Here is a 14,159-nt window from a genome sequence, read left to right as displayed (position 1 = left end):
TCTACTTAGGCAGCACCCATCTTCTCACATGTTCTGTGACTCAATGTTTCAGGCACTCAACAAATAAAGAATATTTATATATATTTTATTTTGCACAGATGAGCAGTAAGATGTAAAGAGAAGCCTGTGAAAATTAATAGAAACGTGTTTTCACATTTGTGGTTAGATTTGGGAGGGGAAAACACAGGAAGCTGCCTTATGCAGAGTCAAACCATTCCTCCATCTAGCTCAGTATTGTCTACACCAATGGTTCCCAATTAGTTACCGTAAGTATTGTGGATTCCATGAGTTTGACTATGGTAGTTTGTGTTACGTGAACGGTGCCATGGACACCCTGGGTCAGTTACGCGGACTGCCCAGTGGTCTGTGGACCACCAATTGGGAACCACTGGTCTACACTATTGTCTAACAGCAGCTCAACAGGATTTCAGAAAGAGGTTTCACCTAGCCCTATCTGGAGATGCTTGGGACTAAATCTGGGGCCTTCTGCATGCAAAGCGGATGCTCTACTGCTGAGCGACAGCTTTTCCAGGAAAACCCTGGAAACTAGATCAGAGTGTTGGCATCTAGGCTTCTCATTGCTCCCGCTTGCAAAACCTGTCAGGAGTCATGGGAGCTGTGACATGAAAGGGAGCAGAGCACTGGATAGGTCTCCCCTGTCCATAGGACGCTGTCCTCCAAATCACTCCAAAAAGGAGAGGGTTAGAGAAAATCCAGATTGAGGGAGGAGAATGTGTGGGAAGGCAATTATTGGAGAATGTCATATGAACAACAGAGAATTAATGGAAACACAGGAAGCTTACTATCCACACTGAATGACAGTAAGCATGAGTCCTAAGTTCAACACTCTACCATGCCAGCTTTCATCTTTCTCCTTTCTCACTTTCTGCGCCTCCAATTTAAGAAATTCCCTATAAGCTTCCTTTTAAGCACCTCCTGCTCCCCCATCTCTGTTGTCTTAATGTTCTCCTTCAATGGTAAAAATAAATAAAGCAAGCCTCTCTTAATCTTTGTTGACTTAGGACTCTGGTTCGAGGCCCTCCCTGGGTGACCTTGGGACTGGTCACCATCTCTAAGGCTAACCGGGTTCAGCAACAGGGGTGGGGCCCGGAGCAGGATGAGTCATGTACACTATCAGGAGCTTCTCTCAAAAATTAAAAAATATACTAATGAAGAAAATGTCTGTGAGGGAAGTCCTTTGCTTTACAATACAGTGGAACCTCGGTTTATGAACACCTCGGTTTACGAATTTTCGGTTTACGAACGCCGCGGACCCATCTGGAACGGATTAATTCACTTTCCATTACTTTCAATGGGAAAGTTCGCTTCAGTTTATGAACGCTTCAGTTTATGAACAGACTTCCGGAACCAATTTCACCCATGCTTCGGGTTAAGTATGCTTCAGGTTGAGTACTCTGCGGACCCGTCTGGAACGGATTAATCCACTTTCCATTACTTTCAATGGGAAAGTTCGCTTCAGTTTATGAACAGACTTCCAGAACCAATTGTGTTCATAAACCGAGGTACCACTGTATGCATGTGTAACAATTAATTGCAAGGCCTGCTGGGATATTGAATTGAAGAATTGAGTTGTCAATTTTGTATATTTCAGAATAAAGAATTCCAAGACCGTTTGGATTACTTGATGGAGTCACAGTCAAGGACTGATGTAGAAACCAGAGATGTTGGAGTAGGATGTGACCTTCCACAGAGGTATCTGGGCTTGAATCCATTTAGGGGGGATCCTTTTTAGCCCACTTCGTTGAGAGGCTGAAACAACTACCGTAGCAAATTCTTGGAATTGTGAAGTTTTTTAGGGGGCGGGGGGAACGTGAGCAGGTGGGCATTTCCGTGGGTGCAACAGTGCTTCTTCAAGGCCAACTGAGGAATAGTGATTTGTCACGTGTAATAAACTTTTATATGCTTGCTGTGTTTCAGCTTGCCAGAGGAGCCTTAAGTCTTAGCAGCATGCTGAATAAGTCATTTCACTAGAGCAGTTTAATGAAGCACTAATAAGATTACTCAGTTATGATTTTGCCCTTTTGACATTAACAACCAGCTACACTGGTTTCCAGAGCTTCAGCCCAGAGGCGGCGATAATAAGACAAGTTAAGAAATTTCCAGGCCGTGTGACAGCTATTTATGTGATGCTTCCTGGGGACCTTCAAGGTGCCAAAGCATCTATATGTGGTTCATTTGGAAATTTATCATTGACCTTTACTCTGCTTAGCTTTATAGAGCCCTTTATTTTTCCTGTTTAATTTTTATAAGTAAATAAGAGTTAATGATTTTTTATGGCTCGAGGAAAGCTCTTAAAGCCCTAAACCAAAAGAATGTGTGTGGGGGATGTGGCAGATGGTCCTCAGTTTGTAGCAACTTGGCAAATGCCAGTAAAACAAACAAACCAGGAAGAGGCATTTTTCACGCTGTTTATGAATAGCTAATTGCCATTCATTAGGGCATAGGCTTAATGTATTTTCTGCACAACAAAATAAAGAGACCCCATAATATTCAAATACAGCCTATATTATACTAATAATAAGTTTTCAACCATGTGCAAAAGTGTTAAGCAGCAATTAATACCAACAATTATGGATCACTGGTAAGACATCCGTTTAAATAAAGTCTTTTGCAAGTTCTTATACATAAATAATAACTTCTAGTTCCTGGGGGGAAAGTTCTTAATCAGATTCCGGTTTGAATGCTGAAGTCTCTGAATGCATGTGTCTCTGGGGACTTGTATGTACTTCACCCTTAAACAGGCTTGTGAGAGGGGAATGCTTTCTGCGGGTTGACCATGTGCCACCGTGGCACATGGTTCCAGGTTCCAGGAATTCACACCAAGAGCTTGAGTTGAATGCTGAAGTACCAGATATATTAAGGTAGGGTGGGGAAAGGAAGTTCAATTACACACTAAATAATGTGGTCCTTGGGCTTCCCCCCCCCAATAATCTACTGCACTCAAACCCCCAAAGTGGAGAAGGAGAGGGGGGGTTGCTAACTAGAGTAGATTTAAAGGGTTGGGTTCAGAGGAGTTTCTGCAGTTGCAAATGACTAGTGCAGGGGTCAGCTAACTTTTTCAGCAGGGGGCCGGTCCACTGTCCCTCAGACTTTGTGGGGGGCCGGACTATATTTTGGGGAAAAAAATATGAACGAATTCCTATGCCCCACAAATAACCCAGAGATGCATTTAAAATAAAAGGACACACTCTACTCATGTAAAAACATGCCGATTCCCATACCGTCTGCGGGTCGGATTTAGAAGGTGATTGGGCCATATCTGGCCCCCGGGCCTTAGTTTGGGGGACCCCTGGGCTAGTGGGTGTGGGTGGGTGTTGATGCTAGGGCCAAGCACCCAGGCCAGAGTTCCTCTGCTTCTGGTTCTCTTACGATTTTCCAGCTCTTGGGACCCACAAACTCTGACATTCTGTTGCTCTGAGTAGGACTGCAGTGGGGAGTAGAGGAGAATGGTGGGTGGTAGGTGTGTACAGAAAGAAGTTTCAAGCATATGCCAGAATCTGTTCTCTTTTTCTGGAGTCTGGTCTCAAAGGAATGACTGGAAGAGAAGGGGAGAAAGGAGACATAGGCTGGGCTTTCCCTACCCTTATCAGTTAAAAATTCATTTGAAGCTCTTGCTATTGTGCCTCGGGTGTGATGTTTTTTACGATAGTTCCTCAGGAACTATGGTACAGGTATAATCTTATTTGCCTAGGTACTTAATAATCCACATATAAACCAAACATTATTGTTTACCTTGATTTGCATGATAGGTAGATATGCCTACGCTTCAGGAGGGGGTGTTGTTTGGAGTCATTTTTTGTGGGGCTCACTAGGTCAACCTTTTGTAAGCCAGTTATTATCAATTCGTGTGGGTGTTGCAATGTAAAAAAATTGAGAGTCAAATTACCTTGCCCTGGGGTTTAGGGAGCAGAGATATTCCCAGCATGCATCACTGTTCTCCCCACTTTTCCAGTTCAGTGTCTGGAGACTAAAGGTGGACTGCAGTTGGCTGCCATGTTACAACAAATTACATGTTAGATGCAATTCTTCCAACATGCTGTGTCTTTTCAAAAAAATAAAGGACTAGCAGCCTCATACCCAGTGTTGCTTGGGAATTCCAAGAAACCAAAAACCAGTGGAGTTTTGAAAGGTTCAATCCAACATTTTGATTCAAAATGGCATCCAAATGTATCCAAACATAGATCAAGACTTGCTCCTTTGTCTCAGGAACCATAATGAAAAATTTGGTTTTGATATTTTAAGGCAGGCATAGGCAAACTTGGCCCTCCAGATGTTTTGGGACTACAACTCCCATCATCCTTGACCACTGGTCCTGTTAGCTAGGGATGATGGGAGTTGTAGTCCTAAAACATCTGGAGGGCCAAGTTTGCCGGTGCCTGTTTTAAGGTCTCCAAATATTGAACAGACTCTATAAGGAACCATCAAACCATTTTCTAAAATGTGTAGTAGATTTTGTTTCTGGTTAATGCTGCATGAAGTATTGTCCTGGCCCAAGGAAAGAGTCATATATGTTGTGGCTTCTTATTCATTGGTTTTAATCAGCCAAACAATATTGGTTGATTTCTCAAGTGTCTAACATTTTGTGCTGTTGGTTTTGATTCCTAGCCCCGAGAACAGCGGCATATCTTCCGAGACATCAAAGCCTGCCAGGACATACACTCCATTCAAGAGAGTCTTGGAGTATTCGTCAAAGCGCAGCACAACTGCCATCCTTCCAGGCCCAGGAACTCCTCACACATGTTCCAGCGTCTTGAAACTCTGCAGCTTGAAGGACTGATGAGGCAGAGAAGTCTTTCAGGAACTTTGTTCATGAAGCTGCCCTGTATTTATTTGCAAGGGAACCAAAGGTGAGCAAAACCTCTGCCCCTGTTCCTTTTTTTAGAGGAAGGAATATGCAAAGTCATCTGCCACATTTTGAGCACACCTGAAGGAGAGGCTGCTGGACAGCAATCCTAACTGCACATGGAAACTCATTTCTCATTTGAACTTTAATCTAATTCTACTGAACAGAATTGCCGTTTTCTTTTCTTGACAGGGGCATTAATTTCAATGTTACTCCTTTCCTTTTTGGAAAAGTGTTAGTTACAGCCAAAGATATATTGGCAGTTTGCTGGGGGGAGGAAGTCTCTGCTTTTTGTAACTCTTGAAGATGGCGATTCTAAAAACACTGAATGGGACCACAGTGCTCCTGAAGAGGGAGGCAGGGACCACCACCAAGTAAGCGTGCCAGTGGTCCTCTTGTGAACTTTCTGGAAAGGAATGAAATTTTCTCAGCAAATGAATGCTCTTGGCTGATGTGCCGCCCCAGGACTTAACTTTTGTTGGGTTTCTGCCACAAGGCACGTAGCTTTCTAAACTGTTAACTACCAAGTTTATTTCTACATCCAGTAACCTCCAGGTCTCTGAGATTCACAGTTTCTTTTCAAGGGGATTTTTTTCAGTCTTTCATACCCACCTTTCATCTGTCTCCAGGAAATATAGCATTGGTTCTTCATGTACGTGTATATTAATACCTAGAAGTACTTGTGTGTCTATTTATAACATTCCTGTTTAACAAAACCTATTATTTTGTACAGTATATTGAAAATCCCTGAATGCTGTTCCACTGAAAATATGGTTAAAAGTCCTTTGTACTGAACTGAAGCCACATTTGACTAACTCACTATATATGCATTTTTATAATGTGCTATGTTGTATTTTAATGTCATTTAACATGAATGCTGGAGGGGATAGCTATTCCTCAAGGAATACACAATGTGTAAGAGTTAACAGGGAAAATGTTGATTTAAAATGATTGGCATTTTAAAGACTCTGGCCCGTTGTCAGTGTGTTTCACATTTGACTATACTCTTTCAACAGAGCTCTTGTTATTTTCATGTATGTGCACTACTTAATTAGCAAATAAAAAAGAACACTGTATAGGAAGTCCGAGGCCATATGAGTCACTTGGATAATTCTGCAACAAGAGAACTAATTGCTTAGGATACCATCCAGCCACCTCAGTTCCTTCCCACTTGGCTCTAGTGTGCCTGTTTGAATAAATACTTTTTGGAAATTGTACAAAAGGCAACATATTCTACATTTACAAATGTAGGGAAAACTAAATATGAAGTATATAATCCCTGTGATGTTATATATGCCATTTATATTGTTATGAAAATGTTACTGTGGGTGGGACTATCATGCCTTTGCCCTTGGCTTCCCAAGGCAATCTGTGGTCAGAGTCTGGGGTTTGACAGAATCATGTTAATGGTTTCCAGCGTGGGTGAATGCCTAGGAAGTAGTTTGAGATTGTTCTGGAAATTTCTGAATGGAGAGAGAGACATCGGAGATTGAGGAAGAAGAGTGGCATTCCTGTTGCTGTTATGGAGAGGAGGCTGAAGTCTCTGAGTGAAGCAAACTGCAGTTTGCAACAGAAGGAGAGAGAGCAGCGCTGAGGGAGCTGAAAAGCTGAAAGCACCTGGGTGGGCCTCTTCCTGGAGATTTGATTTATTGCCATCTGTAAATAAATCTGATACAACAAAATGCTGCAAGTCTCTAGTGTTCCCTCCTCCGAAAAAATGCAAGCACCTGCACACCTGGAAATCTTCACTTGGGGAAGTGGGGACCATGTGACAATATGTAGGTAGTCTAGGCACTGTGGGATGTAGAGCAGCAAAGTGGATTGGGTTCAAAATGGGGATGAATATGGGGCTTGAGGGCCCAGTCTCTTTTAGTGCTTTGCCTTCTCTTCATATACTTTGGACAAAAAACCTTGAGTCATGTGTGGGGCAGTCCTACAAACGTAAACAGAGTCTTGCTGCTGGAATCAGGCTAAAGGGCCTTCTGGTCCAACATCCTGTTCTCGCAATAGCAATCCAAATGCCTCTGGGAAGCCCACATGCAGGATCTGCACGCAAACAGCACTCTCCTAGACATGTGTACTCAGAAGTAAGTTCCAGTATGTTTGTTTAAAGCATTTCCACCCACTCTTCTGCCCAAAGAAGCTCCCAGAGCAACAGGAGGGAGGAGAAAAAAAAAAGCAAATTCATGCACTAATTCTGCAGGTCATGGAACTAAATCTACTGCTCCAGATTCCGGGTTCTTGTACTAGGGTTCTTTGAACATAATGGAGGAAATCAAACACTGGCAAGGGCTTATCACTGAACCTGCCTAGTGGCAATGAAGGCAGCCAAGAAGGCATACTTTACTACTGTATCTCCATTGCATCCTCTTTGTGCCATCAAGCAGAGCTTTTCCAGGTAGTGCAGGACATTTCCCAGTCTCCAGAAGGAGGTGACAGAACTGATGGTAGCTCACTGTGACTTGTTTGCAAAGCAATTTTAAGGATAAAGTTGACCTTGACTCCTTTAGGCACCAAGCAAAAAAAAATCCTCTTCTACTAGGCCTTTGACTAATTAAAAAACCTATGACCTTTTATACTGGAGCCGGGGTGAGTAATGTTTTTCTTTGTTACTATGTTACACATTTTACAATATAAAATCGCCCTGTGATCCTTGGATGAAGGGTGGTACAGTACACACATTTAATAAATTAATTAAAAATAAATGATAATAGTGTACAAAGCCCAGGATACCTTAAGAACCCCCTTGCCCTAGACATCCCAAGTTGATCACTGAGATCATCTGGGAGAACAGGGTCCCCATGGAGCAGAAGCATGACTTGGGTCAATGAGAAGTTGTGCCATCAGTGTTCTGGCCCAACTTGGGAACTCCCTGCTTCTAGAAGTCAGACAGGCACCACCTCTGATGAGTTTCAGGTACCTGGTTAAAACCATATTTCAGGAAGCTGTTGCATCATGAATGCTTGTCTGGCGTTTTAAAATTTTCTGATGTTTTCATTTAAATTTCTGAGGTTTAATTTATGTTGCATTGATCATAGTTTTATTGCTGTAAGCCGCTTGTGATGAAAAGCAGGGGTATACATCTTAAATAAATAGATCTAAGCACAATGGACGCGGATGGCGCTGTGGGTTAAACCACAGAACCTAGGGCTTGCTGATCAGAAGGTTGGCAGTTCGAATCCCCATGATGGGGTGAGCTCCCAATGCTCGATCCCAGCTCCTGCCAACCTAGCAGTTCAAAAGCACGTCAAAGTGCAAGTAGATAAATAGGTACTGCTACAGCAGGAAGGTAAACGACATTTCTGTGTGCTGCTCTGGTTCACCAGAAGCGGCTTAGTCATGCTGGCCACATGACCCGGAAGCTGTACGCCAGCTCCCTCGGCCAATAACGTGAGATGAGCGCCGCAACCCCAGAGTCGTCCGTGACTGGACCTAATGGTCAGGGATCCCTTTACCTTTTAAGCACAGTGGAAGGCCTGCTGCTACTCTCAGTAATGGTAGTTGGTAGGTGGAGGGAGGCAGCTGGAGGTATATCCAGGCAAAGTGGAGAGTGCCTGTTCCTCTCCCTCTGATGGCCTTCACAACTCCTATGTAAGTATAAAACTTAGAGGAGTGATTAACCTAGTTTAGGCTGGTTCACCACCTGTGGCTATTCCTAGACTGTGATAGCATGGCCTCAGTCCATGCTCTAGTAACCTCCCTCTTGGACTACTACAGTGCACTCTACATGAGACTGCCCTTGAACACTGTCCAGAAGCTGCAGCTAGAGTAGAACACAGTAGTTGGTGAGGGGGGGTAGTTTGATGGGATTATGTGTCACAAGTCCTGAAAACACTGCACGACTTAATGTTTTAAAATCACTTACTTTAATTGTATATTTCCCCGCCTCGTTTGCTGGCCTGAGGTTTTTTTGAGAGAAAGGGTAGTGTAGAAACTTAATGAATAGTGTTTGTTGGCCTTGGTTTGGAATATTCTTAAGTTTTTTTTTTAAAAAAGGTAAAGGACCCCTGACAGTTAAGTCCAGTCATGAATGACTCTTGGGTTGCGGCGCTCATCTCGCTTTACTGGCCGAGGAAGCCGACATTTGTCTGCAGGCAGTTTTTTCTGGGTCATGTGGCCAGCATGACTAAGCTGCTTCTGGCGAAACCAGAGCAGCGCACGGAAACGGTGTTTACCTTCCCACCGGAGCGGTACCTATTTATCTACTTGCACTTTGACGTGCTTTCAAATTGCTAGGTTGGCAAGAACTGGGACTGAACAGGAGCTCACACCATCGCAGGGATTTGAACCGCCGACCTTCCAATCGGCAAGCCCAAGGCTCAGTGGTTTACTTTACACCACAGCGCCACCCGCGTCCCCTTCTTAAATTTAATTAACACTAATTAAAAAGGAGCACACTACAGAGATTTTCTTATGATTAACTGAAATTATCTGAGCAAATTTCAGCACACCAACCCCACCTTTGAGTCTTTATAGCAGGTACATAAATTAGCAACAAAAAGCAATCCAAATCAGGGAGCAAATAAAACTATGATGAAAAGAGAGTTTCCACAGTCACCCACACTGAAACTGTATAATCCACAAAGGCAGAGAGGGGAGAAATAATTTCAAGTCTTGGCTGAACCTGCTAGTGATGTTTACAGGAATTGTGGCACAGAGATCACTGCAGGTTATGTTTAAACTCCTCAAAGCTTCCGTGCTGGTCTTCAGCTTTTAAGCTGTTCAGGTGTGCAGGAATGGTCCCGCTTCTCTAGATGTGGCACAAACTCTTTTTGCTAAAAACGCATAATCCCATCAGACTGCCCCCCTCACCAACTACTGCATTCTACTCTAGCTGGTTTCTGGACAGTATTCAAGGGTAGTCTCATGTAGAGTGTCCTGCAGTAATCCAAGAGGGAGGTCACTAGTGCATGGATCAAGGCTGGGCTACCCCAGTCCAGGGAAAGCCATAGGTTCAGCCCTACCAGGAAGATCTCAGAGATTTCAGGGTCTACTGTGAGTAGGACTAGCAATGGATACAACCCTAAGGGGTGAAGCACTGTATAAATGGCTGAAATAAATAAATGAAATGAAAACAATTCAATTGAAAATTCTATTACCTCAGATAGATAGAATAATTGGCAAATTAGCTTGCACCTTACATATTCAATGGAAGAGGGATAAATATGAGCTTGCCTAAAAATGATGAACAAACTTGTTAAGAGTTGAAATATGAATGGATATGGAAATTTTCTACAACACTCTTCCAACTGTGCAAACCAAGTAGGATATAACAGGCCAAAAGCTACCCCTTAGCAAAGGCAGAAATAAAATTTCCTATTTTGACAGAGGAAACCCCAATGCTATATATGTTTGTAAGTCACCCCTGAAGATGACCTTGGCTCTGTGACTTCACTTTGCGGAAGTTTTATTTCTATTTAAATACAGTACTGATATTGTAAGCTGGGCACCTCCCAAAATATACAGGAAAACGCCTGCCAAGTCAGATATGAGTGTGGACTTTGAAAAGAGGTGGGGAATGTGGTTGACATTCTTGCAGCTGAATGACGACTGCTGCAATTATTTCAATTGTAACTTGGAAGTACTGTATGTGGGCAGAGAATTTCTCTGGCACTAATGAGGTTGCCCTCTGATTGCCTCACGTGGTTGATGCTGTCTGTCGCATGATTTTGAATTAAAGTTATGGCCACACAAATATATGCTTTCTTTTCTCTAAGGATTCTGTGTCTTTTCCCTCAAATCAACATCTTGTCCTTAGCTAAATTAAAATAAGTTCAACTCCTCAGTACTGTACCTTTAGAGCAATACAAAACAAAGACCACCTGATACAATAGAGCAGGGTTCCCCAAACGTGGGTCTCCAGCTGTTTTTGGACTACAATTCCCATCTTCCCTGACCACTGGTCCTGCTAGCTAGGGATGATGGGGAGTTGTAGTCCAACAACAGCTAGATACCCAAGTATAGGAAACTGCAGTAGAGGACTAGAGTCTGGGTTTTCCCCAGGTAGACCCAACTACCTTCCCCCAAAGTTGAGCCACTAGATACTAAGTGCATTTCAGTTTTGAGATCTGTGTACTGTATAGGGTTTAAATGGCACTTTACAGAGTAACATTAGCAAAAGATATCCCGGCCCAAAAGAGTTCATGATCCAAATTTAGACTGTTGGCTAGGTGTAAGTCAACAGAGAAAAAATATTTCTCCCTTTGATATGGAGCTGGTGTCTCTTAAGTAGCAAGGCCATGCCTATAGGACACCAAAAAGACCTCATCTATGAAACTGCCTTGTGTACCAAGATCATCTGATTGAGGCCACTTTACTCACATGTTATCCACCAACCTCTTAGGCAATGACCTCAGGCCATTCCCAGGCCATGTCTCTCTCACCGGTCCTTCAGCATGCCTTCGCCCTTGAGTGCTTTTGTCCTGTTGTAATGTGTGCTTTTGCTTGGCTAGATGGAAGATGGGGAAGGGATTCTATACCTTTTGTACAAAGTCATCCCCCACCCCCGGCAATCCAGTTTCTGCCTCTGGCTCTGCCCATCACCAGAATGCCCCCACCTCTTTCGTCCAAAAGGGAATGTCGCTTTTGGGCTGAAACTGGTTTTGCACCCCTGTTCTAAAGTAAGGCTGGCGGGGAGACAGCGGGCCTTTTCTGTAGTGGTAAGACGCCTTTCCTTCAAGGACTGCTAGCCACAGTGGCTATGCTCTGCCTCCATAGTTGGCTTCTGAATCCCAGTTGCTGGAGTCTGCAGGAGGGGAGAGGGCTCTTGAGCTCAGGTCCTGCTTGCTTGTTTCCCAAAGGTATCTGGGTGGCCACAGTGAGAAGTTGGAACAAGGATGCTGGACTAGATGGGGCCCTTCCTTCTGATCTAGCCCTGGTGAGGATCACTTGGCGGGGGGTAACAGTGGAAAAAACGTTTTGTTCAGGCAATACTTTGGTTTGACTAGGGTTAATGCTTAAGGAGCTTTTGGCTCTCTTGTTTTGATGGATTCCGCTACCATTCTTCATATTGTTAGGCTTGGTCTTGCAGAATTAATTTTGATAATGTCATGCATTTATGGGTGTTGGGAACCTCAGACACTACCACATTTCAAAAAAGTGGGATAGATAAATACTATATCTGTAGCTGTTCCACAAATCATGTGTCTGTTGTGCAGCAGCTGTGCACATAGAATTCCGTACTTTGCCAAGTACTGTACAGTACCACAAAGTGAGAATGCCCTATTTCACATTTTGCTTGCATGCTCAGGTCAGAAGTAAGGTCCACTGAACTCAGAAGGATCCACTTTTGATCAGTCAGCTGTAATTTCTTCCAGGGCCAGTGCTAGGGTTTTTGGCGCCCTAGGCAAGGTCGCCTTCTGGCGCCCCCCCCCCAGTGTGAATGGCTAGCCCGCCCCTCGCCCGGCAACGGCGGGAGAAGAAGAAGAAAAGGAAGCTGCAGCCTCGCTCGGCCAGCAGCTTCTTTTTTATTTTTTCTTCTCCCAACGTTGCCGGGCGAGGGGCGGGCCAGCGAGGAGGGGCGTCACGCCAGTCAGCCACTAGCATGGCGCCTCGCTAGCTCGCCCCTCGCCCGGCAACGTTGGGAGGGGAAAAAATAAAAGAGGAAGCTGCAGCCAGCAGCCTCGTTCGGCCAGCAGCTTCTTTTTTATTTTTTCTTCTCCCGATGTTGCCGAGCGAGGGGCGGGCCAGCGAGGAGGGGCATCATGCCAGTCAGCCCCTAGCGTGGCACCTCGCTAGCCCGCCCCTCACCCGGCAACGTTGGGAGAAGAAAAAAATAAGAAAGGAAGCCACAGGTGAGGGCGGCGGTGGCGGGCGGTGGCTGGGGGGTTTGGGGGGCAGGCTGGGCAGCGCCCCCTCCATTTTGGCGCCCTAGGCGATGGCCCAGTTCGCCTAAATGGACGCGCCGGCCCTGATTTCTTCTCAAGAAGAAATATCCTTTGTTGAGCACATTTTACACTGTTGGCTGTGGCGTGCTTTGTTTTTGCTGATCTGAACTTTCTGAAACCCATTCACTTAGAAGAAATATTAGGAAAACCCTCCCAGTTTGGTGGCTTTTTCTTCTTAGGAAAAAAGAAAAGAAAGCCCAAACCGGTCCAATCAGTTGGAAAACGGAAACATGATGATGCAGTCACTGTTCAGCCAAATATCTGATAAACAGGATGGGCTGTGGCTTGGGCCCCATCCCAGAGGGAAGGAAGGAAGGAAGCCTCTTTCAGCGGGAGCTTGGACGTTTAGGATGGAAGCAGATCCACTAAGTGCTGAGCTTTCTCCAGGAAAGTTCGAAGAAACTGGAGGTGTAAGGCCAGAACGGGAGTCTGGCTGGCTTCAGTATTTCTGTGAGAGCTGGGCCTTCTTCATCTAAAGCCATCCATGTCCCCTTCTGAATAGAAGGGCCGTAGCTCAGTGGCAGAGCCTCCACTTTGCAGCAGGCAGATGGTCCCAGGTTCAATCCTCAGTACAGTATCTCCAGGTATGGTTAGGAGGGAAGCCTTCCTGAAACACTGAGAGCTGCTGCCAGTCAGTGTTGACAACAATCATATCTCCTCTCAACAGTTCCTCATAAGGCTTGGTTTGCAGACCTTTGATCATCTTGGTTGCCCTCCTCTGCATAAGTTTGTCAACACCCTTCTTAAATTGTGGTGTCTAGAACTGGGCACAGGTAAGGTAAAGGTAAAGGGACCCCTGACCATTAGGTCCAGTTGCGAACGACTCTGGGGTTGCGGCGCTCATCTCGCGTTATTGGCCGAGGGAGCCGGCGTACAGCTTCCGGGTCATGTGGCCAGGCGAGCATGACTAACCCGCTTCTGGCGAACCAGAGCAGCGCATGGAAACGCCGTTTACCTTCCCGCCGGAGCGGTACCTATTTATCTACTTGCGCTTTGACGTGCTTTCAAAGTGCTAGGAGGGAAGGAGCAGGGACCGAGCAATGGGAGCTTACCCCGTCGCGGGGATTCGAACCGCCGACCTTCTGATCTGCAAGTCCTAAGCTCCAGTTGTATTCTGACCAAGGCAGAATAGAGTGGCACTGTTATTTCCCTTGACCAAGACTCTTGGTCTGTTGATGCAGAGTAGAGCAGCATTAGCCCTTTCTGCTGCTGCATCTCACTGTTCATTCATTGGCCATCATTGGCCATTAATTAGTATTGTTAAGATTGGTTTTAACATGCGCCCAAAGCGCTTTGCAATTAATTTTATAAATAGAAACGAGTTATACATAAGGGGGTGTGGGAGGAGCAGTCAAGCATCCTAAAAACGTCGGAACGCGTTTGCAGCAGCGCCTCTCTGGCTCCTGCCG

The 14,159-nt window shown here is 44.9% G+C and overlaps 1 protein-coding gene across 3 annotated transcripts in view; it reads left to right on the top strand.

Annotated features, from left to right (window-relative positions):
• The window catches only part of MYZAP (myocardial zonula adherens protein), a 51,632-nt gene extending 45,086 nt beyond the window's left edge, over positions 1-6,546 (top strand). For all 3 annotated transcript variants that reach the window (XM_088657088.1, XM_060282783.2, XM_088657089.1), the window contains 2 exons: positions 1,613-1,713; positions 4,627-6,546. In XM_088657088.1, the coding sequence (XP_088513214.1) occupies positions 1,613-1,713; positions 4,627-4,798 (273 nt within the window). In that variant the 3' untranslated portion in view covers positions 4,799-6,546. The remainder of the gene's footprint in view (positions 1-1,612; positions 1,714-4,626) is intronic.
• The last annotated feature ends 7,613 nt before the right edge of the window (positions 6,547-14,159 follow it).

This window comes from Zootoca vivipara, chromosome 13 (genome assembly GCF_965207765.1).
Source record: "Zootoca vivipara chromosome 13, rZooViv2.hap1.1, whole genome shotgun sequence".
Classification (NCBI taxonomy): domain Eukaryota; kingdom Metazoa; phylum Chordata; class Lepidosauria; order Squamata; family Lacertidae; genus Zootoca; species Zootoca vivipara.
The sequence above is the reverse complement of the archived record's forward strand: the minus strand, read 5'-3'. Positions and strand labels throughout refer to the sequence as shown.